Source organism: Neophocaena asiaeorientalis, unplaced genomic scaffold (assembly GCF_003031525.2).
Source record: "Neophocaena asiaeorientalis asiaeorientalis breed wild unplaced genomic scaffold, Neophocaena_asiaeorientalis_V1.1 scaffold40, whole genome shotgun sequence".
NCBI lineage: Eukaryota > Metazoa > Chordata > Mammalia > Artiodactyla > Phocoenidae > Neophocaena > Neophocaena asiaeorientalis.
In genome coordinates this window covers 4,069,590-4,095,189 of record NW_020185335.1, presented here as the reverse complement: position 1 = coordinate 4,095,189, position 25,600 = coordinate 4,069,590, and the positions used below count along the sequence as shown (strand labels likewise).

Genomic DNA, 25,600 nt, shown 5'->3' with positions numbered 1-25,600 from the left:
CCAGTTATTACAATATTATTGACCATATTCCTTATGTCCTATACAATGTTTTTAAATTTAAAGTGAAGTTTTCCCCCAAAATGATTTCCTTCCAAATATTGAAGGTATTGCTGCATTGTCTTCCAGCTTCTTTCACCTGACTGCTGAACCATCTGATTCTCATTACCAGATGCATATGTATGTACGTATTTATCTTCCTACCTACTACCTACCTACCTACCTGTCTACTTGCATACCTACCGCTGTCTACCTATCTACCCACCCACCCACTCACCCACCCGTCTATCTCTCCCTCCCTATCTATACCTAATTTCCTTTACTTTCCTATAGGTGGCGCTGCAGAGGAGGGCAGAGCAGAGCGCGCCGCACTGTAGCAGGAGAGACTTCCCCAGTAGGGGGCGTAGGCCATAGGTGCTGGATCTCGGAAAGCCGTACGCAACGTCAGGGGCGGGAACAACTCTCGCCCCGCCCCTGCCATCTGAGGCGCCCTATGATTGGAGGGAGGAGCCATCACTTGGCAGTGCCGTTGGGGTGGAGGAAGAGGGCTTCGGCCGAAGGTGACGCTGAGGCGACGGAGGTGCGGAGAGCAGAGTGGGCCGTGAGTGAGGGTGAGCCACGGCAGCACTTCAGGCGCTCTCCCCCACCTCTCTGCGGTGAATGGCGGCGGGATGGAGCACGAGGGGAGCGGCGACAGCGGGGGATCGGCTGGGCTCCTGCAGCAGATCCTCAGCCTGAAGCTCGTGCCGCGCGTGGGCAACGGGACCTTGTGCCCTAACTCCACTTCTCTCTGCTCCTTCCCAGGTACCGGCCCCGCCCCGCGCCTGCGCACTGCGTGCCACTCCGCGGCCCCCCGGCTGCGCGGCGGCACCCCTAACGCAGCGAGCCGACTGGCATCCCGCCGTCCCGCCCGCTGGGGGCTGTTTTCCTCTTGGAAGAAGGTTCCCTCTCCCACGGCCGAGAGCTGGGGGCCTTAACCCCTCCCCTCGTCGCTTCCTTGCGGGCCCCTCGGGCCAGGCCACCCCGAGCCCGCGCTGGGGACCCGTCAGTGAAGGGAGCTCAGTCACCGCCCGAACTGATCTTGCTCTTAGGAGTTTCCAGACGCCCCAGGTTCAGACATGAACTCGGCAGAGCCCTGTAGGCGGCCGTCCCTTGTTTGGGGCACTGGAGGCGGTCATCCCCGCCCAGCCCCTTTTGTCCGCGCGGGCCTCTCGGCTTTCCCAGCTCGGACAGCGCATGGTCCCGGCCGGGCTGAGGGCCGTCAGTCAGAACTCACACACCCTTTGTTTCTAGCGTAGCCCAACCCCTTTACGCGGGGAGGTGGTCTGCCGATCGCTACCGCCCAAGTTCAAATCCACCCCCTCCACCAGCGTCTCTTTCTAGGAATCATTTTCTGAGACCTGTTGCCGAGCCTCCCACTCATGCGTTCGAGGTCTTTGATGCAGCTTCTGTCTGACTCTTACCCACACTGGCGATTCTGCTGGGCCTGAGAGCAGAGTTTTTAAAAATTAGAAATCGAGATAGAAAGCTGTCGTGCTCAGAAAACTGAGAGGAGGAGAAAGTACTTGGGAAGGCCGAAAATAAAGCCTTTGACGGGAGAGCACGGTTGTGTGTTGGCCCTTTAAAGGCAAGAAGGCTGAGATAGGGGTGATTGAAGGGTGAGGTTGGGCTCTCCCGCAAAGCTGGCAGATACTTTGACTCAGTAAACAATGAGAGAACCGGCCTGAGACCTGCAAAGGAAGGAGGGTTGGGTTACTGACTGCAGTTGTAAACAAGGCACCTGTGATTTCTCTTTCGCTGGGCAGCGACTGCCAGGCGCCATTCAGCAGACACCAGGGACTTGATATGTATTACCTTCCTAGTATTTTCCCGGACAGGTTTGTGAAATAGTTAATAAGATAACCGTGTTGGGGCAGATGCAGATGTTAGCTTGAAATCATGCCTAAAACGATAATCTGGCAAAAGGTATCAAAAGTTACTAAGATCACATTTGACAGTGACAACAGAAATATATGGCATTCTGGAGACACTGTCCAAAAAATGAAATGTTCATGCAGTCTGGAGGCAGTACTGAACTGGATCGGTCTGTTTTCATTGTTTCCTTACTTTCCCCACAATTCTTTATTTGGAAAATTTTCAAACCTACTGAAAAATTGAAATGATAGTATAACCAATATCTATATGCCCTTTACTTAGATTCATTATTAACATTTTGATTCTTTCGCTTCCTCTCTAAATATATGTATGCATACAGATAACGTTTTTACTTTCTGCGAGCCTTTTGAAAGGAAGTTACAGAAGTGACGATGCTTGACTCCTAATATTTCAGCACGTATCATTGAAAATGAAGACATTTTCTGCCACAACAAAAAAAAACATCACACCCAAGAAATTAACATTGATAGAATATTATCTAATGTATTGGCCTTATTTAGATTTTCCCAATTTTCCCAGTTGTTCAAATAATGCCATTTTTAGCTTTTTTCCTTTATTTATTTATTAATTTTGGTTGCGCCAGATCTTCATTGCAGTATGTGGGACTTCTTAGCTGCGGCATACAAACTCTTAGTTGCGGCATGCATGTGGGATCTAGTTCCCTGACCAGGGATCAAACCTGGGCCCTCTGCATTAAGAGCATGGAGTCTTACCCACTGGACCACCAGAGAAGTCCCTCCTTTGTTTTTTTAAAAATTCCAGGATCTAATCAAGGGTCCCACATTGCATTAAGTTGTCATGTCTCTTTAATCTTGTTGAATCTAGAACAGTTCCTCCATCCTTGTTTCAGTTTCTTGAGACAGACATTTTTTTTTTAAGTCCAGGCTAATTGTTTCATAGAATGTTCCATAATCTAAATTATCTCATTTTTTCTTCATGATTAGATTCAGATTAAATATTTTTGTTCAGAACGCTGCCTACACAGGTGATGTTGCCCACTTCCCAGGGCACCTCATCAGGAGACATTTAGTGTCAGTTTGTACCTTTATTGATAACACTAGGTTTAATCATTTGGTGAAGATGGTGTTTATCAGATCTGTCCACTGTAAGGGTACCTTAATCCTTTTGTAATAAATCATGTGAGGTGATAGTTTGAAACTGAATATTCTGTTCAATCTGTTTTGCTTTTAGTTGCCTTTTCCTTCTCTAAGAAAAGATTGAGATAAGTGGATTTGGAACAATAGTTTTAACATGTCACAGTAGAGAATCTGTAGCTAAGTGAATTGTTTTGCTTTCAGCAATTGTTCTGAAATATTCAACTGCAGTATGTATTTGAGTTTATGGGAACTTCTTTGAATATATAACTTGGGGGTGGTGATCACCGGGGATCATTCATTTAGCAGGTATACGTTTGTCAAGTGCAGGCTCTGGGCTGGGGGTATAAACATGCATGAGATAAAGCCCTTGACCACAGCAAGCTGATCAGAATGGGATGGGTAAACACAGTGGGTAAACACACAACCTCCCTGCTGTATCTCTTCTTTAGCTGGAATGGACAGTAAGTACGTGAACTGTAATCCCTTTGGAGGCACCAAGGCCTGCTGACAGTGAATGTCGTTCACTGTCCTGATTCTGGAATTGTTTCTATTTTGGCCCCACAGAAAAGGTTCCTTGCATTTTATGCCAACTCGATATGGCAGAATCATTGCTCTGAAATAGTCTGTGGTTTATCACTGTCAGGAAGCTTTGAATTGATTGTTTTTTAAACCTGCATTTGCAATTTAGCTATTTAGGTTTCTGCCTAACCCTCCTTATTGCAAGTTGTTCAGATTTCTTTTGTTGTTGTTGTCATTTTTAACAAATCTGAGTGCTATGAAAGGCAGAATTTTTTTTTCCTGTATCAGGAATAACACTTACTTTCTGAAGGTATGAATTTCATTATACCTTCAGCGTCAAAGTGTATCTTCTGATAAACTAAAACCCACTAATGTTTTGGTTGTGCGGTTGCTGGAATCAAGAATAGGTCACACTTGGATCAGTCATTTACTCATTCAGTCAACAAGTATTTACTCCGTGTCTATTGTGTGTCTGTTGTTTTCTAGGCACCAAGTAAAGGTGTGTTAGTAAACAAAAGAACTTTCATTCTAAAGGGGAGAGAGAAAACAAAATTTAAAAGTATGGAAAAGACTAACATAACATTGTGAAGCAACTATACTCCAATAACTTTTTTTTTTTAAAGTATGGAAAGGAACAGATGGTGGTGAGTGTAAGACAGGGTAGGGGGATAGTAAGTGGCAGGTGTTGTGTGTCAAGTGGAATGCTGTTTTACTTAAGGTCACAAGGAAGCCCTCTATGATGGTGCCATTGGAGAAGAAATCTGAAGGGAATGAGGAACAAGCCACGCAGCTGTTGGGAGAAGAGCCTCGTGGGCGAGGGGCAGCAGGTTCAGAGGCCCTGGGACCAGAGCTTGTTAAGCAACATGAAGGAGGCCAGTGCAGTGGGTGGAACGGGGTGGGCAAGGCAGGGAGAGGAAGTGAGGTCATATCCCAGAAAGCCGTGTTAGAGGGTTTTGAGCAGAGGAAGGATGATCTGACTTACTTTTTTTTTTTTTAAGTATACAATTTAATGAATTTTTGCAGTTTGCAACCATCACAAAAAGCAACTTTAGAATATTTTCATCACCCCAACAAGAAACCTTGTTCCCATTAGCACTGACTTTCTGGCTTTGTGTCGAGAATAGGTGGAAGGCCAGATCAGGACAGATAAGATCTAGCCAGGCTAGGCCCAAGAGACCATTGGGATTGAGACAGGCCAGAGGGGCACACAGAAACAAGGGATGAGTGGGCAGCTAGGCAGTGGCCTCAGGAGAGAGGTGGCAGCCCACTGCTGGTAGTCCTGGTGGGTAAGTTAGCATTGTTTGGAGAGGAAGGGTGTCTAGGAAAACTCGCTGTTTTCCTTTTCTCTCACACTGCTGCTACACTCACAGCACTTCTGGAGCCGGATGTGTGGTTTTTTCCGTGCATCAAGCAATTCTGGGACACCAGTTGGGTGTCCTACAATTCAACTCAGTTCTGACACTGTCTACCTGGAGTTAGCATCCAATCCCACAGGTTAAAGGCTCAGTTCCACAAGCCTGCCCCAACCCCCAACTTCAGATGCCAGTCAGAAGTCCAGGTTGTCACATGTGCTTCTGACCAACTGAGCTTCCCGTGTCCTCCTCGTTCAGTTATTTTGCTAGAGCAGCTCATAGAATTCAGGAAAACAGTTTACTTATTAGGTTACTGGTATATTACCAAGGATATTAAAGGTTGGAAATGAACACCAGATAAAGAGGTACATAGGGTGAAGTCTGGAAGGGTCCCCGAGCACAGGCGCTTCTGTCCCTTTGGAGCTGGGGTGGGCCACCCTCCCAGCACATAGATGTTTTCACCAACCCAGAAGCTCTCTGAACTCTGTACTTTTGGAATTTTTATGGAGGCTTCATCACTTAGGCATGACCAATTAATAACTCCCTCTAGCCTCTGTCCCCTCTCCAGAGAATGGAGGGTGGTGCTGAAAGTTCCAAGCTTATAATCATGGCTTGGTCTTTCTGGTAACCATCCAGGAGCCCACCAAGAGTTGCCTCATGAGAACAAAAGACACCTGGAAATTCCAAGGGATTTAGGAGCTCTGCATCAGGAACCAGGGTCAAAGACTAAGTATTAGAACAAAAGATTTTCCTAGCACCATTATCTACAAGGGTTTTAGGAGCTCTGTGTCAGGAATCAGGAGTAGAGACCAGTATATATATATTAGTATTTCACAAGGAGACAGATGGATCCCCTGGCAGGCAGGTGGGGTTGGGTAAGAGAGGGGTCTCACAGTGGGCAGTGTGGACAGATGCAGGCTGATGGGCAGTTAGCATCTAGGCAGTCCAGCATCGAGTTGCAGGACTGAGTAGGACTGCAGTTCCCAGGACCGAGGCAGTTTACTTAGCACCCTGGCATCAGAGGCACTGGCTGTGCTCATACAGTTGTTTGACCTGGAACATAAGGCAGAGTGGGGCCAGCTGAAAGGATGGCTGGGTGCCAAGCCTCACGATTCCCACTTCCATTTCTGCTGGTTGGAGCCAGGTTGGTCTTGAGGCCTGGCTTGGAAACGAGGTGACTCAGCTGTGGAGGCTAGAGGGCCGGGGAGCCAGCCGTTACAAACCCCTTTTGTTAACACAGGACTCACCTAGAGGATTCTGAAATCTGTGTGGCTTTTCTCTTTAACTCAAATATCTGTCTGAAAAATATTCTTAAAGATACACACACCCTGTGGGCAGGGATCTTTGTCTTTTTTAAAATTTTTGTTTTTGTTGTTCACTGATGTGCCCGGCATATGGAATGGTCTCAGTAAGTATTATATTTGCTGAATGAATGAACTCTCAGTGCTTGTATTAGTTTGCTATTGCTACTGAAACAATTTATGACAAATTTAGTGGCTTAACACAACACAGATTTATCATCCTACGGTCCCGGAGGTCAGAAGTCCAAAATGGGTCAGCAGAGCTGCCTTCCTTCTGAAGGCTCTAGGGAGAATTTGTTTTCTTGTCTTTTCCAGCTTCTAGAAGTCACCTGCATCCTTTGGCCTATGGCTCCTTCCTCTATCTTTAAAGCCAGCAGCATAGCATCTTCAAATCTCTCTGACTCTGACCCTCTTACAAGAACCCTTGATTACATTAGGCCGAACTGTAAAATCCAGGCTAACCCCCACCATCCCAAGATGCTTAATCTAATCACACCTGCACACTCCTTTTTGTTATGTAAGGTCACATTTTCATAGGCTCTGGGGTTGAGGATGTGGGCATCTTTGGGGCCTCTTCTGCCACCAGTGCTTCATCTGATTTCCCCTTATAATTTTTTTTTTTATGAAACCACCTCGATGACAGTTTCTCTTTTTTTAAATTTATTTATTTATTTATTTTTGGCTGTGTTGGGTCTTCGTTGCTACGTGCGGGCTTTCTCTAGTTGCGGCAAGGGGGGACTGCTTTTCATTGCGGTGCGTGGGCTTCTGATCGCGGTGGCTTCTCTTGTGTGCTCTAGGTGCATGGGCTCAGTAGTTGTGGCACACGGGCTTAGTTGCTCCGTGGCATGTGTGATCTTCCCAGACCAGGGCTGGAACCTGTGTCCCCTGCATTGGCAGGCAGATTCTTTTTTTTTTGCTGTACGCGGGCCTCTCACTGTTGTGGCCTCTGCCGTTGCGGAGCACAGGCTCCGGACGCGCAGGCTCAGCAGCCACGGCTCACGGGCCCAGCCGCTCCGTGGCATGTGGGATCTTCCCGGGCCGGGGCACGAACCCCTGTCCCCTCCATCGGCAGGTGGACTCTCAACCACTGCGCCACTAGGGAAGTCGCTCTCCTTATAATCTTTTATTTCAGATTAATATCCTGATTTATTCTTCAGCATAGGGAAATGATGTGACTTTAGCTGCCAGAGTAAACAAAGCTGAAGATAATGCACTTTATTTGAAACAGTGAACAAGGAAATACTGTAAGATATGTAGACAAAGATTTTAGACTGTGTGTTGACCCAGGGGAATGAAAAGTACTATATGATAATCAATAAATAGCTATTAAATAGATGGCAAATTAAGGCGCAGTAGATTAAAGGGAAATCACTTAGTTTTTTTAAAATGTTTTATTAATTGAGGTTTGCCTTAGCTGTTACAGTCCTGTAATAAACCCATCCATCTGAAAAGTGTTTTATAAATTGTACTACTCATCTAATGTAATACAGCCTGTTTTTCCTACTTTGAGTGACTTAAGAGATGCGATATAACATATGTAGGCAGCGCGCTAGCTGATGGATGTAGCTCAGGGTTATAGGAAGGTGCATATTGCTTCTCCTTCTCAGAGACTCAGGGAGGAGCTGGCCTGCTCTGCCAGATCTTGTTTGCAAACAGATTCCTTTCAGCTTTCAGGAAAATCGAGATGTGAGTTGATAGCCCAGCAGGCCTCCTTGGGCAGGTGCTCTGCTCCAGAGAAGTGGGAACAAGTGAGCGTTGATATCTGCTAGGGCTGCTAGAACAAAATACCACAGACTGAGCAGCTTAAACAACAGAAGTGTATTTTCTCACAGTTCTGGAGACTGGAAGTCCAAGATGAGGGTGCCAGCATGGTCAGGTTGTGGTGAGGGCCCTCTTGGGCCACCTTCTTGATATGTCCTCACATGATGGGGAGAGAAAGAGAACAAGAGAGAGAGAGACATCTCTCTTCCTCTTATAAGGCCACAGTCCTGTCAGATTAGGGCTGCCGCACATGAATCCAGTCCATAGCAGTTGAGTAGAACACCCGAGTGTCCAGACCTACATTTATTGAAGTTACCAACTTAGTGTGTCTCTGGCAGATCAAGGCCTCACCTGCCAGTTCACTGCCCCGATGGTTCTGTGGCAGCCAGTAAGAAGCCAAGCTCCAGCAGTGCCTTGAGTTGCTGCGGAAAGCAGTGCTTGTCTCTTAAATTTGGGGCGCTCCAGCAGAAGCCCCGTGATGGCAAGGCCCAGGAGTGGTCTCATGTCATTGGTGGCAGACAGCAGCCAGGACGGCAGCTGCTCTGGGGTCTTGGAGGCAGGTTTGTATCCCGTTTGTCCACCCCTGGGTAGTTCTTATAGAGTTCTGTGCACACTGGGTGGTGTAATGGAGTTCAGAGTCTCTTAAGTGATTTGGGGAGGAGCTGGGAAGGACTGTGGGATTGAAGACGGGGTTACTGCTTTAGCAGGGAACTGCATGACGCTGTCCTGTGGCTTGGGTATGAGCTGGCAGTGGGTGGTACACAAGGGGGCCTTGGGCGGGGGAGGCCAGGGTTCAACAGCAGCGGCCCAGGCAGGAGGGATTTATCAGGGAGGGGCAGTACCTGAACACCAGACTCTGCAACCTCTGGAGCTGCTGCCAAGAAGAGAGGGCAAGTCTCCTGGGCCATGGAAGCAAGAAGGGCTGGTGCCCGAGGCTAGAAAGGAGCTTGCAGTGGTATCTGGTAGAGTAAGTCCCCTACGTACGAACGAGTTCCGTTCCGAGAGCACGTTCTTCTTAAGTCTAATTTGTTCATAAGTCCAACAAAGTTAGCCTAGGTACCCAACTAACACAATTGGCTATGTAGTACCGTACTGTAATAGTTTTATAATAGTTTTCACACAAATAATACATAAAAAACAAACACAAAAAATAAAGACAACATTTCTAATCTTACAGTACAGTACCTTGAAAAGTACAGTAGTCCAGTACAACAGCTGGCATCCAGGGGCTGGCATCGAGGGAACAGGCAAGAAGAGTTACTGACTGCAGGAGGGAGAGGAGGTGGGAGATGGTAGAGCTGAAGGATCGCCAACGATAGGAGATGGAGGGCAAGCTGCAGTTTCACTCACGCCTGACGTTGATGGAATGCATGTTCGCATCTTTGAAAGTTCGCAACTTGAAGGTTCTTGTGTAGGGGACTAACTGTACAGGTTTGTTCCTGAAGACGATGGGGACCCAAACCCTGAGGACTGAGAGCCCCGCCCACAATTTTTGATAGATGCTATTGACTAGGAAGGGCTTTTTTGTTTGTGTGTGTGATTTTTTTGGTGGAGGAAGAGCAGTAGTTAGTATACATATATTTTTTTACATGTTATACATATATGTTTATGTTATATATATTTAAGCTTGGGACATTACTGTTTAATCACTTTATACTCCACATTGCATGATTTAGGCTTGGTTTAACAATTTGCCAAACACCATCAAACAAAATAGACAAGTTTTGACAGTATTGTAAAATTATTCTGAAGGTGTATCTTGTTCAGCAGAAAGGAAAAGAAAACTTATACCAGTGGTTTGAAACCTTTTGTAGCTATCTGATAATTTGTTACCAGAACGGAAGTACAAAGACATCCTCAGTCGTTTGTTATTTTTAATAAGCATTGAGCCCTAGATGAGGTGTCCCTGATTTTTTTATTGAGAGCATTCCATCCAAAACAAGAGCGAGGGACTTCCCTGGTGGCCTAGCAGTTAAGACTCTGCGCTCCCAATGCAGGGGGCCTGGGTTCGATCCCTGGTCAGGGAACTAGATCCCACATACTGCAACTAAGAGTTTGCATGCTGCAAGTAAAGATCCCGCATGCCGCAACAAAAATCCCACATGCTGCAACTAAGACCTGGAGCAGCCAAATAAATAAATATTAAAAAGAAAAAAAAGGGACTTCCCTGGTGGCACAGTGGTTGAGAATCCGCCTGCCAATGCAGGGGACACAGGTTCGAGCCCTGGTCCGGGAAGATCCCACATGCCGCGGAGCAACTAAGCCCATGCGCCACAACTACTGAGCCTGCGCTCTAGAGCCCAGGAGCCACAACTACTCTAGCCACATGCCTAGAGCCCTTGCTCCACAGCAAGAGAAGCCACTGCGATGAGAAGGCCGCGCACCGCAACAAAGAGTAGCCCCACTCACCACAACTAAAGAAAGCCCGTGTGCAGCAACAAAGACCCAACGCAGCCAAAAAAATTAATTAATTAATTTTAAAAAACCAACAACAACCAGGAGCGAGACATCCTAATCTTGGTATATGTATAATATGGTATTAACCGAAACTTTGACTTAATATGTGCAGAGAATTAGTGCAGTCATCAGTGAGAGTGTGGAGGGTGCCCAGTGGGGATTTGGCCCCCCATCTAATCACCCCTGGCTCCCTAACTCCTCCTCCCCCTGCTCCCAACAAGAGTAAAAATAAAAAGAAATTGATTTGGGAAAAACCACACACTACAGTGTGCTTACAACTCAAATGCAACTTCAAGAAAAGCCCCTGGCCCTCCCCTTTGCCACTCTCCCTTCTCCCCCAGCTCACTGATGCTCCTCACTGGTCGCTCTCCCCCCCCACCCCCCGTTTTTTGGCTGTGCCCCATGGCATGTGGGGTCTTAGTTCCCTGACCAGGGATTGATCGTGCACCCCCTGCATTGGGAACGTGGAGTCTTATTCACTGCACCACCAGAGAATTCCCAAGCTTTAAAAAAATTTTTTTTTAATTTTATTATTTATTTTTGGCCGCATTGGGTCTTTGTTGCTATGCGTGGGCTTTTTCTAGTCACGGCGAACAGGGCTACTCTTCATTGTGGTGTTCAGGCTTCTCTCTCACTGCGGTGGCTTCTCTTGTTGAGGAGCACGGGCTCTAGGCACGAGGGCTTCAGTAGTTGTGGCACACAGGCTCAGTAGTTGTGGCTCGCGGGCTTAGTTGCTCCGCGGGATGTGGGATCTTCCCGGACCAGGGTTCAAACCCGTGTCCCCTGCATTGGCAGGCAGATTCTTAACCACTGCGCCACCAGGGAAGCCCCCGCTTTGTTTGTTTTATCAAAGTAAAAAGTGAATGGTCATAAACCCTATTCCCCAGAAATAACAGTTTTCTATATCTTAATATATATAAGAGGTGGCACAGAGGATGAGGGCATTGCTTCCAGCATGGGTCAACCCAGCCTATCCTATTCCCCAGAAATAACAATTTTCTATATCTTAATAAATATAAGAGGTGCACAGAGGATGAGGGCATTGCTTCCAGCATGGGTCAACCTGGGCTCTGCCTCGTGCTGCAGTGTGGGCTCCAGCAAGTTTCCTCACCTCCCTCTGCTTCTGTTTCCTCAACCAAGAGTCAGAGATATTAATATGTGCTTCATAGAGCTACTTTGAGAATTAGGTGAGTTAATATTTGTCAAGCACTTAAAACAGTGCCTGTGTATGTTATAAATATTTATTAAATAAACATATGTCCAGACTCTTCTGAGTAGACAGAAGCATTTACACGCATTTGTTTCTTTTGTTTTTTGTTTTCACAAAAACAGGATCTTATTCTGCATATTATTCTGAAGCTTAAGCTTTTTTACTTCGCACTGTGGGTTCGCGCTTACCCCCTCAGTATGTAAAGAGCTGCTCCTATTTTTGTTGATTGTGTAACGTTTCATTATGCGCATGCACCATAACAGGTTTCACAAGTCCTCCATCGACAGACATGCAGTTGGTGTCTAGTTTTTGCCAGTACAGACAGGGCTGCCAGGAACCTCGTGACCTTGTCCTTGCCCTTGTGTATTCCTGGAAGTAAAATCACTGTGGCAAAGGGTATGCACAGTTGACTGTTTTGGAGACACACTTCCAGTTTACCCTCCAGAGATGGCTTTCTAGTTTGTGTTCCTACTGGGAGTGTAAGGTGCCACCTGTGAAGTACTGTGCTGACAACCCTTTACTGCTCAAAAAACCTTTGATGGTACCTTGTAGGGCTTACATGTTGAAGTCCTTAGTTTGGCCTTCAAAGCCCCCCGTAATGTGACCCCACCTATCTTTGCATCCTAACTACTGTTACTCTTATAAACCCTTTGCTTCAGGCAGGTCAGCGGTTTTTAACCAGGGTAATTATGCCCACAGGGGACGTGTGACAATGTCAGGATATTGTGGTTGCCACAACGGGAGAGAGCGCTACCAGCATCCAGAGGGTAGAGGCCAGGGGTGTTGCTCCACATCCTACAGCCGACAGCCTCCCACAACAAAGAGTTAAACGGTCCAGACGTCAATAGTGCTGTGGTGCAGAAACCCCAGTTGAGCTGTTGACTGATCTTTAAAATTGCCTGGTATTTACCTGCCTCAAGTGCAGGGATGGACAACAGATTTCATCTAGTGTGACACCTTCATTATATCCATATATGGGTAAAGAGCTCTCTTGAGAATTCTGAAGCCATGCCTGGGCCCACTGGGGGAAAATGTTATGTCTGCTAAATCGTAAAGTCATGAGGGCAGGATGGTATCTCCTCCTGTTTTTGTATTTTCCAAGATATCGCATGCATAGGTTTGTATACATAGTTGTTGGACAAATATCTTAATGTTTCCTGAGTTACTGTCATCCTAAGAGGGATAGAGGCTCTCTGAAGGAACCAGCTCCTCTTCTAACCTGCCCTCTCACTTGCCATTTGTCTTTAAGCGAAACATTTACATATTCTGGTATTTATTTCATGTCTTAAAGAGCTTTGATACCCTAATAGGAGGTGAGGGGTTGATATTTACTGCATTGTCTTGAAAATGATTGTTGAATGAATGTAATTGTATATAGAGCTTTTCCATTTGAGATGACTGAATAATCAAGAAGGCAGGGACGGTCATCAGGCATTGACTGCATAGCACCCAGTCAGTGGTACTTACATTTGTCCTTATGGGAGGGAAATCATTTAAGTGAATTTTCAAATCTGGGTGAACCTTTTCTTCAGTGTTTGGGAGTACAGGTAGCTTGTCAGGGGTTGGCCAACCTTTTCTGTAAAGGGCCAGATTGTAAATATTTTAGGCTTTGCAGGTCATATGGTCTCTGTCACTGTTTCAGCCCTGCTCTTGTAGCTTGAAAACAGCCATAGGCAAGACTTAAATGAATGGGCATGGCTGTGTTCCAGTAAGAGTTTATGTACACAGACAGGAGGTGGCCATAGTTTACTTATCCCTCGCAAACCATCAATGTTTGGATATTTGACTGATGAACCCCCATTGCAACTGAATGGTTTTGAAAAGGAAATAGCTGGGCATAGTGACTACCCCTTTGTAATGATTGCACTGGGAAAGGCAGTGATGTGCGACCTTTCTTTGCTTTCCCTTGTAGAGATGTGGTATGGTGTGTTCCTGTGGGCCCTGGTGTCCTCTCTCTTCTTTCATGTCCCTGCTGGATTACTGGCTCTCTTCACCCTCAGACATCACAAATATGGTAGGTTCATGTCTGTAAGCATCCTGTTGATGGGCATCGTGGGACCAATTACTGCTGGAATCTTGACAAGTATGTTAGACATTAAAATACAGTCAAAATGTTTCATTTGACTAGTTAGTTAATTTTAGGAACCAGTTTAGAAGCATGTCTCAATGAGATGAAGAAGAAAGAGTGATCTTTAACCACAGATCCTGTTTTTTTTCTCACCCCAGTCCCCCCTTATTTGGCTAACATCTTTGACTTACTGAGCCAGATTTTGTCTCGCTGGCTTCAGGGAAGTCATGTTAAGCTTTGTGAGATAGATCTTGTGAAATAGGTCACTAGCGAAAGAAGATATTTGTCTTTTTGGAAGCTGCTGCTCCTTTCTCTTCAGCTGTCACTTCACTGATTTGTGACCTTGCAAGCTGGTTAACAGAGCACTTCCACTCATCCAGGTGTAGTTATTTTAAGGATGGAAGAATAATTCTAATGACAAGAATTATTGTTTAGAAAAGTACCTGGTTGTTTTTTCCTCTCAGGACTTTCTGAATAAGAATTGGAGTAACATTCATAATTATAAATTATTTTTACCTGTCTGGTGTTTTTTTGGGGGGAAGGGTGGCTTTTGCTCATGTCAAGGGGATGAGAAGAAGTTTAAATCATTTTTAAGCTCATAATGAAATATAAATAATATGTATATTCTATATAAATTAAAAATTATAAGAAAGCAAAATTAAAAATCCTCCATTACTGCATTCCTAAGTGGTATCACAGTTGGCATTTTGGTATATGCTTTCAGACTTTTTTGTAGGTATACATGTAAACATAAATTTTTTTCACTGTGAATTTAAACCTTGAGCTTCAAGCAGAAATCTCCCTCTCTTTGACTTGAGGGATTTTTTGGGGACAGGGTGGCCTAGTTTCTCTGTGTTCCACAGATGATGAAACCTTTGTGATAACACGGGGGAGGAGGCCAGTTTTCTCCTGTTTGCATTAAGGAGTTTCCATAACGGGCCTTAAAAAATATTTTTAACTGTATCACCTACTGCTATCTTTAGAGACCCTCTGCGCCAGTTTCCTTGCTGGATTACTGGCCCCCAGGACCTGTTTCAGATTTCTCTTCAGTAAAATAGGGATGCTGTGTGATGACTAAATGAAAAAATGTGAATATAAAATACTTAACCAGAATATCTACCATAAAGTAATTGTGCAGTAAATGTCGTGTTCATGTCCTTCTTCGACTCTAGTGCATACAATCTGTTCCCTTCCCATTTTGCTGCTCCTTCTGGTTTGCTTTTTCCTGTCTTCCCTTAATCATCCAAATCCCACTTTGGGACCCAGTTCAACTTCTTTAAGCTTCTTCTGACTCAACCCACTTTTTTTGGAGACAAATTACAAAGAGGCCCAATGGAACATGTGCCTTTCAGATGTTAGGAGCACAGGGTTTGTGCATTGCCTCTGGCGGTGGGCATTTCAAAGTCACAAATGTTCCTGGCAACCAACACAGATATTGACTAGTATTGTTCTTTCTTCTCCTTAAAATATGTCAGTATAACGTCACATCACATTTGTAAAAGGTGTAGACACTTGATTGAAACACTATATTTCATCTTGCATTATTCAAAATCTACTTCATGTTTGTGTTTCTGTCTTGTGTCTCCAGCTAGCTTCTGTGACCAAGGAGAATTCTGTTTGGAGCATTTTGAGGTGGGGCGGGGGGCGGCAGGGCGGTCATCTGAGATGTTTGGATCTGTTATTTTCAAACTATTGAAATCTTGACTTTCTTTGTACAATGCTGAGTCCCTGTGAGCAAATCAGGGTACCTGAGTAGAGAGAGAGATGTTTGCTTTGTTTTGTTTACTCAATTTCTAGGAAGTTACAGTGACTAACATAATAAAAAAGATTAATGATTTGGGTAACAGAAAGGACTCCCCAAGTATCCCTCACCTCTTGCCCTTTGAATGAATAGCAACTTGATAGGCTTAGGGTCCCCCTCTTTTCCTTTTCCCACCCCTTTCTCCATCCATTTCTTGAGGGGAGCTCTGAGTATAGTACACAGTAGAGTGGGGTTTCCCTGTGGCTGCTCCTGAAATATTTCTTGCTCAGTCCCACAGGGAAGATTCTTTGTCATTTATTGCCAAGAGTTTGTTAGGTACCTGTTAAATGCATGCGGAATAAGAGATGTTTTTGAGTTTGTAATCAGGTTATGTGGAAATCACCGTCTTTGTGATTTCAGCTATGACTTCCAGGTGGTTTTATTCAGTAAATCTAAGAGACTCAGTTTAAAGGAGTCACTTTTCAACACCTAAAAACACTTGTCAGTGATTTGCAAACCATATAAGGAATACTTAAAACCTAGTCAGCAAAAAGAATAGACAAAACAAAACATTTCTGTAATGTCTAAATTTTAATGTAAAAAATTTAGAACATTCTACTGGTAGAATTTTAAGTGCTGTATTTTCCTGGTTATATTAACCTTTTTTAAAAAAATATTCTTGAATTTTTGAACAGGTGCAGCAATTGCTGGAGTGTACCGAGCAGCAGGAAAGGAAATGATTCCATTTGAAGCCCTCACCTTGGGCACTGGACAGACATTTTGTGTAGTGGTGGTCTCCTTTTTACGGATTTTAGCTACTCTCTAGCACATACCCTTGTGCTATGATGGTGGACCTAAGTTTCATAGAATCCTCAAAAAGAATACAGTATGGAATGTGTTTTCTTAGTTCTTCAAACGGGAAGCAACTTGGATGAAAAGGTATATGAAGAACAACATTTCAGTCCTTTCTTCAATTTGAAGCTCCAGGAATTAAAGATCTTTTTGGATTCATTGTTCTCAACCAAAACAAATCAACTTTCTTTTCTTTCTTTCTTTTTTTTACATATTTAATTCAGGCAGTTTTACGGGTGTACCTTTACGCAAGCCAGGTCAGCAGTGCTTCTGGGTTGGCATCCTTCACACTGAAATTTATAATGTTCTGTGAGAAAATGCAACGTTGCATATTTCAGAGAAATTATGGATCATATTAGTTTATTTCTGAGCAGAATATACTGTACTAAAATCTAACTTGATCTAATCTTGATTAAAATTTGGCAAACTCATCTCTTGCTACATCTTCATGACAGTAAGTGCCAAGTAGGTTTTGGTTGAATGTCGTGTTGAGAACAAATTTGGTGAAATCTGTTGCACACAAAAAAATCTATAACTCAAGTAGTGGCTTCGATTCCTTTGTTTAAAGAAAAAGGAGCTAACTACTGAATGATGTGACATTTTTATGGATAACTATCTTGACCTCTGATTATTTAATATATTTTAAGAGATGTGAATTTGTTTTTTGGTACATTTTATCAAAATAAGCTAGATAATTGAGACTTTTTCCCCTAAAGCTCCTGTACCACCTCTTCCTATTACTTTTATTCTATTGTTTTTATTTAGTTTAATTGGAAACACACTCTATTAAAGAGTTGGGAGTTGAAAATTTTCACCCAGATTGTTTAGGACACTCTTTGAACATTGAGGCACACGCACAAAAAGATACTTTAAGCGTTCTGTTACTGTTTTTCTTAGTGACTTTGGTTTACTCATGGCTCTTGAAAAATTGTATAAGTGCAGCTTAAACTAGAGTTAGTGGTTATGGATTTCCTAGTCTTAATGTGGTTACCTAGTGGTGGGTCTTCAGCTCACTTTCACAGTATTGGGTATCACTCCCAGAAAGTGCCTAAAGTTTAATTTTCAGATATGCCTTCCACTGTGCCCTTTACATTTTCCTTCAAGAGAATTTATATCCTTAAAGAGAATTAAATATCAGAGTTTTTTAAAACCCAATTTTAGCTATTTTAATTTTTCTTCTAATGCCTAACTTACTTTTTCATTTAAAGGCCTGAAAACTGTAACCTTCAAAAGAAAAAGGATTGCAAAAATTATCTAACTTTATCCTTACCACCTAAACTGTTCTGTATGAAATGCAATCGATGTTATCTGTTTTCAAAATAGTTTCTGGTAATTAAATCTGACATTTTTAAAGGAAAGTTTTCATTGTGAGTGTAAGGCTAACTGCCCATGAGGTCGTGTGCAATTCTATTTGATTTAAAGCAATATGCACTCTGGCTTCTGATTAAAAACAGCCAGGAGGACCAATTTACCAGGGATAGTCAAAGGGAAAAATTACAAAGGATCACAAAAAGTAACTGGACATTTTCTTTTAACTAACGGCCATTAGACCACTTATCAAAATTATAGTGTTATATACACATAGACTAGGTGGAAAATTACAGGAGTTGGAATGTAGGCAAATGTCTTTACAAATTCCCCAACAAGATTACTCTCCAATGCTCAAATCTTTCTTTCAAGCAAATTTTTAAGTCTTTAGTTGAAGACTCCATTTTTCAGTTCAGTGAGCTGGATTTGGAAAAGTAGCCCTTCAGTTTAAGAAATTTGTTGTAGGAAATGATTTTAATTATCTCTATTGAAGGATGCCTCTTAGCATTCTCACCTAAAACATTCCTTTGGATAGAATTTCACAAATTGAACATGGGCCAGTGGTCAGTGGGCTCCTCCCCCAAATGCTAATTTTTGAACATACTGATCCATGATTTATTTGGTTTATTTTTCTTTTAGAGTCAAGACACAAAAATTAATGCATTTTGAAAGTTGTGTTTGTTTTCATCTGTTTCTTGTTTTATTATCCACTCTTTTTAAAAACTTCAAATATAAAAGGTATCTTCAAATTATTGAATGTTTCATTCATCCCAGCATGTGAACATTCTCCTGTGAATAAGTGTATATAGACTTTATATAGCTTGAGCTTTGTGGCTTGAAATGTTTTCAGGGAGAAACTATTTGAATGATAAGGAATGTCTATTCCTCCTTAGAGTTTATTTTTCTTTTTAATTTCTCATCTCAAATACACAATTAGTTGGGGGTGGTTGCCCAGATGAAAAAATATTGGCATTTGTGTTGAACATTTTAATCTTATCACATATAGCTTCTGAGAAGTTTTGCCAACTACTGACTTTCCTAGAGACATGTGCAACCACCCCTCCCTTAGCTGTGCATCCACTTTTCCTTTTTTTTATGAGTGGGAAGGAGGCAGCCCCAACCATAAAAAGCTGATTTCTGGATTCTTTAATATTGAGGTTTTAGGGTAAAGGCGTTTCATGTAAACTTAAATCCATATACAAATGAGTAATGAATATTCCAAGATAAAGATGTCTCTTTGTGCTGTTAACTCATTTTTTTTTTCAGCAAAACATTACCTAGGAAATGTCTAAGCTAGGTGAGAAAAAGTTCATGCAAATAATTATCTTTAAGCCCTTATGTTTTCTAAGTCTTTAAATTGTATGTTAGCTTTTGATTCCAAAAGCTGCTCTGGTTTGAATTAAGTTCTTATTACAACTGCAGTGCATACCAACCTTCCCTAGGAGACCATTTCCTGGAATGTGAAGTCCTGGTGCCATTAGCTATCCACATGCAGAAGGTTCTGTGTACGTGCATTTCTTTTTTGTGCACTATGTCAGGCTGGTTGTGGCTAAAATGAGCTCAGCTTTTTGTATTAGATTATTTCACCAAATGCTACAGTCAAAATGATCTAATCTTTGTACCATAGAAAATTATTTAAATTTTATTTTTCTACTGACATTTCTAATTCTGGTATATATGTTTATCAATAAAGAGTTACTTTTAATTCTGTGAACTAGAACTGTTATTTCTTTTTCAGTGGCCAATGAGTTTAATCTTTTGTAATAAGGTTTTCCAACTTAATTTTTTTTTTAGTACTTAACATATATGCTTAACTGTATTTCTTTTATGTTCAACTCACTAGTTTATGGTAAAATTTTTGTCCAAAGATCTGATTAAACTGTACTTACATGTGAACTTGAGTCTTATTAACTCCACTTTGTGAGCTATATATTACCATCAAGAAGCTTTTGTATGATTACACACTGGGATGGCTGAAAGCTGATATAGTTTGTGAAAAACATGTATTATTTCAGTAGTAAGTCCACATGAAGAGAGGCTCCGAGGTTGGTTTAGTATTCTGTGACATCATAAATCTTTTTCTGCTTTGCCATTTTCAGTAAATTGGATTGTCTGATTTGGGTAGCTTACCCCCTGTTCACAAGATAACTGCTGCAGTTCCAGGCATTGCAGACAGACATACAATGTCTGGTAGGAAACTACCCATCCATTCTCTCTCTAATTTTTTTTTAAATTGAGGTGTAACATACAGTAAGGTGCACAAATCTTAAATGTATAGCTTGATGAATTTTTATGTATTTATACACTTAATGCGAAGTGGTAGCACTTCGATCAAGATACAGGTTTCTAGTACCCCTGAAGGATACATGAGAGTTCAGCCAGAAGCCCCCAAGATACGTATCCAGGACCAAACGGAGGAGGACCTTTTCTAAAAAGGTGATAACCCAAGACAGTGGAAAGAGACTATGGTGGATGAGGGGCTAAAGATGCTGAGTTTGGCAGGAAGGACCCCATAAATTATTACCAAGACAACATGGTAATAGTGAACCAGGAAACTTGTAGGGAGTTGGGATTTGTACTGTGGCCAGCTGGAGAGATTTGTCTAAAGGCATTGCTCAGTTCCAGCCTATTTCTATTGATATTTTGTGGGATTATGTGCCCAGTGTTGCCAGATTCTCCAGTTTTTCAAAGGAAATTGGAAATTAGCTTATTTGAAATCTCTTAATTTTTAAGTGCTGGTATATTGGGAGTTCCCCAAACCAACAAACAATTCTTGGATACCAGCAGTGTGTCCAACAATTCAACTCAATTCTGACACTACCCAGAGATAGCACCAGATTCTACAGGTTAAGGGCTCAATCCTACAAGACCGACTCCCACTGCACCCCCTGATTCGAGATGCCAGTTGCAAGTCCAGGCTGTTACCTGTGCTTCTCACCGACTGGCTATAAATTGGGTTCAATTAATTTGTTAAAGTGGCTTACAGAACTCAAACATTTTCCATACTAGATCACTGGTTTATCATGAGGATGTAATTCAGGAACAGCCGGATGGAAGAGATGCACAGGGCAAGGTACGAGGAAGGTGAGTGGAGCTTCCATGCCCCCTCCAAGGGTGCCACTCTCCCCGAATTTCCACGTGTTCACTAACTGGGAAGCTCTCAACCCTGTCCTTTTGGGGTTTTATGGAGACTCCATCACATATGCATGATTCGTTAAATCACTGGCCATTGGGAACTGATTCAACTTGTCGCCCCTCTCCCCTCTCCCGAGAGGTGGGGCAGGGGAGGGCTGTGTGGGGATGTGGGGACTGAAAGTTCCAATCCTCTAATCACACGGTAAGTTGTCCTGGCAACCAGCTCCATCCTTAGGTGCTTCTAAAAGTCATTCATACAACACAAGACACCTTTACCACTCTCAACACTTAGGAAATTCCAGGGGTTTTGGGAGCTGTGAGCCAGGAACTGTGGGTGAAGGCCAAATATATATGAGAAACACATTTTGGTCATCTGAATGACCAAAATGTATATGAAATGTATATTTCTGTGAAATCATAATATCACATCTGGCCGCTAATTTAACTTCATGTAAAATGCTTTTCAGGTCGAACAATGCATGTCTTTATGCTGGATTTGGCCTGCTAACCAATTTTTTGACCTCTTTACTAAACTATTTGACACAACAGAAAATAGTTCCCTGGTTACCCATAAAGTGGTCAGAAACTTTGTAAATCTGAACAAATGTATGGAGTGCTAGTAATCTGTAAAGAGGAGAGTGGGAGAAGTAGGATAATGGAGGAGAAAGTCTGCTGAAGAACTCTGGGGTATCCTTTTCCCCATACTCAGCCCCCAGGGATGGGGCAAAAGGCTACATCCCAGTTTGTCACTGTAGGGTTTATTTATGCTGTCCAAGGAAAATGAGGCTAAGAATGGTGAAGTCCCAAATACTGGGTCCTAATTTCACATCTATTTTTCTGTTATTCTCACATAAGATTTACTGAAGTGGGTCATAGACCTAAATGTAAGAACTAAAACTATAAAACTCTTAGAAGAACACAGGAGTAAATTTTGTGTTGGGTTAGGCAAAGCCTACTTAGATACAACCCCCAAAGCAAGAGGGACATTAGACTAAAACTAGATAAACTGGACTTCATCAAAATTAAAAATTTTTATGCTTCAAAGGATGCCATCAAGAAAGTGAAAAGACACCTACAGGAGGAAATATTTTCAAGTCATATACTTTATAAGAGACTTGCGTTTATAATATATAAAGAACTCTCTCTTAGAACTCAATAATAGAAAGACAACCCAATTTAAAAATGGGCAGAGGGGGACTTCCTTGGTGATCCAGTGGCTAGGATTCTGCACTTCCAATGCAGTGGGCGCGGGTTCAATCCCTGGTTGGGGAGCTAAGATCCCACATGCCTCGCTGCCAAAAAACCAAAACATAAAACAGAAGCAATATTGTAACAAAGTCAATAAAGACTTTAAAAATGGTCCACATCAAAAAAGTCTTTAAAAAAATGGGCAAAGGACTTGAGTAGACATTTTTCCAAAACAACACATACCATGATCAATAAAGACATGAATAGATGCTTAACATCATTAGCCATCAGGGACGTGCAAATCAAAACTATAATGAAATGTCATTTCACACCCACTGGTATGGTTATGATCAAAAAGATAGAGTGCTGGCAAGGCTGTGGAGAAATTGGAGACTTCAGAAATTGCTGGTGAGGGTATGAAATGGTTGCTTGGGGAAACAGTTTGACAGTTTCTTGAAAGGTAAAGCACAGAGTTACTATGTGGTCTAGCAGTTCCACAGGTATATACCTAAGACGAATGAACTTTGAAAATGTGCTAAGTGAAAGAAGACAGTCACAAAAGACCACATCTTGTATAAGTCCATTTATATGAAATGTCTAGAATAAGAAAATAGAGACAGAAAGATTAGCCTAAAGCTGGGGATTGGGGAGAAATGGGAAGTGACTGCTAATTGGTCAGAGGTTCCTTCTTGGGGTGATGAAAATCTTCCAAAATTGACTGTGGTGATGGTTGCGCACGTCTGTGAATATACTAAAATGATTGAACTATGCACTTTAAATGAGTAAATTTTGTGGTGTGGGAACTATGTTGTAATCAGACTGTTTTAAAAAGCTTGTTGGCATAAAGCCACCATAATGTCCTTTTAATCACAGACATGTTTCATCTATTCCTTGATTTAGATAACACTAGACTGGGTGACACAGACCCTAGTCCAGAGTATCAACAGGGAGCAATTATCAGCTGAAAAAACCCAAACCTGAACAAATAGGATGTTAGTCAATGATATCTCATTTGCATCTGATTACTGCCTCTCAGAGTTGGATTATAATTAACATTTTTTAATCCGACCAAATGACAAGGATTATATATGGTTGTATTTCCATATGGATTAACTTGACTTGAAGGAAGGACTGGTGTGGATGATGTCTGAATTCCAGAATAGAGCTGATCCTTGTCGTTCGCAGTACTTATAACTGTAAGGTCACCGTGCACACTCAGTTAGCAGAAACACAGGGTTGAGTTCCTGTGGGTCTCTGGTTGTACCATTTTCGTCAACTGATCAGTACATAACCCTGCTTTATGTGTGTTTCTGTTCAAAGACACTGAATTTAATATCTCTTTCTTACAAATAATGATACGCAGTGTTTATAATGAAACAATTATTTCAGTGACGGCATGTTTCTGTAATGTACAAAACAGATTGTACTACTTTGACTCTCCCCCTCAGTCATACAGACACACACTACACATATAGTACTCATGTACAGTAAATGCATACAGTACTGTAAACACATACCATATAGTGTGCAGTAATGCAAATAAAGTCCTGAAAAAATGAAAGATGAAGCGTTTAAAGTTTTATAAAAATGTTAACTAAAATCTTACTGTTGATAGAGCTGCAGGCTGTGTGATGGCACAGTGCACAGTGTGGTTAAACCTCTCGACCTTGGCTTGCCCCACAAAAAGCAAGGGAGAGGTTGGTGGAACTCATTCTGCAGAAGAGGAAGAGGGTGGCAGGTTGACATCCGTCAGTTCAACCTCAGAGGTTTGGCTCTCACCACTTGTTGATGGAGTCGGCAATTTTCCCCCCCAAACTGGCTCCAAAAATTGGGTCAACCCCGTCTGCCTGGCTTTTTGCCTCAAATCTTTAAGCATCTCGGCATAGGGGGCAAATGCACAGGAGGCTAAGCGCTTAAATTTGAGGCTGCGATCAAGCATAGGGTCACACTCTTCCATGTCACTGAAAATTGTTTCCAAGGCAGAGTTCCATTCTGATATTTTGGCCGCTGTAAGAGGGACAATTCCTGGACTCTTAGGCTGACTTTCATCAACATCTTCATCATCACTGACTCCAACGCCTTGTTTTGCCATCTCGTCCAAGTCTTCGTTGGTGGGTTCTACTGCCTTCTCTGCCAAAATTTCCTCCACATCTTCTTCTCTCATGTCATCAAAGCCTTCTCCACTTATTTGCCATGCGATATGCATTATGTTTTTGACACTGTTCTTTATACTTTCTGTAACACCTTCAAAGCCTTCAAAATTTTCTACACAGTCCGGCCAAACATTTTTCCAACAATTATTGATAGTAGCCTGCTTGATGTTGTCCCATGCTGTGCCAACATAATCAATAACGTTGCGTATAGTGACTGACTTCCAATAGTCCATCATGGTAGTCTCCTTGTTGGCTTTGAGAGCCTCAAAAGCCTTGCTATAAAGCTCCCTAGTATAGTGCGCCTTGAAGGCTTTTATTATGCCCTGATCCAGGGGTTGGATGAGAGACGTAGTATTTGGGGGCATGAAAAGAACTTCTACGTTGGGGTGGGCATTTTTGAGTTCTTCACAGCAATGGACTGGGGCATTATCCAAAATTAACAAAATCTTGAAGGCAAGGTTTCTCTCCTGGAGATAGTATTCAACTTCTGGTATGAAGCAGCTGTGGAACCAATCAGAAGTCATCCATGCTTTTTTGTTCCACCTCCAATGGACCGGCATATGATTCACGCTTTTCCCTTTAAGTGCTTGTGAACTTGGAGCTCTGTACACCATTAGGGGTTTGCACTTAAAGTCGCCCTTGGCATTGGCGCACAAAAGCAGGGTTGCATAATCCTGGAATGATTTAAAACCAGGGGCTTTGGAGGCCATTTGCGTTATATAGGTTCTTTTGCCAACGTCTTTGTAAAATAGGCCAGTCTCATCAGCATTGAAAACCTGCTCTTCCACGTACCCCTTTTCCTGAATAACACTTAGCAGGTATTTTTTAAATTCTTCCGCAGCCTCCTGATCTGCAGAACTTGCCTCACCTGCAAGCTTAACATTACTCACACCATATCGCCTTTTGAAACGTGCAAGCCAGCCAGCGCTAGCCGAGAAGGGTTTCACGTTTTTCTGACCCTGGGTAACGTGACCGTAAATTTCTTTGGCTTTCAGCCTCACAACAATGCTGTCCACCACACCTTTTTTATCGGTTGTCATCTCATGGATCCACAAATTGAGCCGCTTTTCCATCTTTTCCATAGCTTCCTCACGCACTATAGATGTCACTTTAGCACTCTCCGGAGCAGCCTCACGTACAGATCGGCGAATTTCCTTTTCCTTTTTCTTGATGTACCGGATTGTTGACTCATTAACGTTGAACTCACGGCCAACAGCACTACAACTCATGCCTGAACGAAGCTTATCCAACACACGTATTTTCTCCATAAGGCACATCACAGCCTTCTTGCGCTTAGGAACACTAGGCAGCACCGCAGCACTACGCTCAGGGGTCATTTTAAACAGCGAAATCACCAACAAAAAGCACAAAAAATGCAGAAAAACGCGGCACTAAACAGATTGCGAAGAGGACACTTATTTAGAGTACGAGAGCCGAAGCAAGATAGCGGATCATCTGCCTCCAACGTCGGTACAAGCCACCACTGGTTGACTCAAAACTTTCACTCTCTGCGCATGTCCGCGAAT

General features: G+C 42.8%; 2 protein-coding genes across 3 annotated transcripts; one reads left to right on the top strand and one right to left on the bottom strand.

The window, feature by feature from the left end:
- Nucleotides 1–513: 513 nt before the first annotated feature.
- On the top strand, nt 514–19,308 carry TMEM170A (transmembrane protein 170A). Of its 2 annotated transcripts, none has more exons than XM_024735748.1 (3): nt 514–801; nt 13,542–13,712; nt 16,134–19,308. In XM_024735748.1, exons 1-3 carry the CDS (start codon nt 669–671, stop codon nt 16,262–16,264), a joined length of 435 nt encoding a protein of 144 aa, XP_024591516.1. In that variant the 5' UTR covers nt 514–668; the 3' UTR covers nt 16,265–19,308. The 2 variants fall into 2 exon arrangements, with proteins under 2 accessions (XP_024591516.1, XP_024591517.1); XM_024735749.1 differs by having other exon boundaries at nt 532–801; nt 13,542–13,643.
- A 4,321-nt stretch (nt 19,309–23,629) lies between these two features.
- LOC112393461 (tigger transposable element-derived protein 1) lies at nt 23,630–25,411 on the bottom strand. The gene has a single exon (XM_024735712.1). The coding sequence runs from the start codon at nt 25,409–25,411 to the stop codon at nt 23,630–23,632; it is 1,782 nt and encodes a 593-aa protein (XP_024591480.1).
- Between the last annotated feature and the right edge of the window lie 189 nt (nt 25,412–25,600).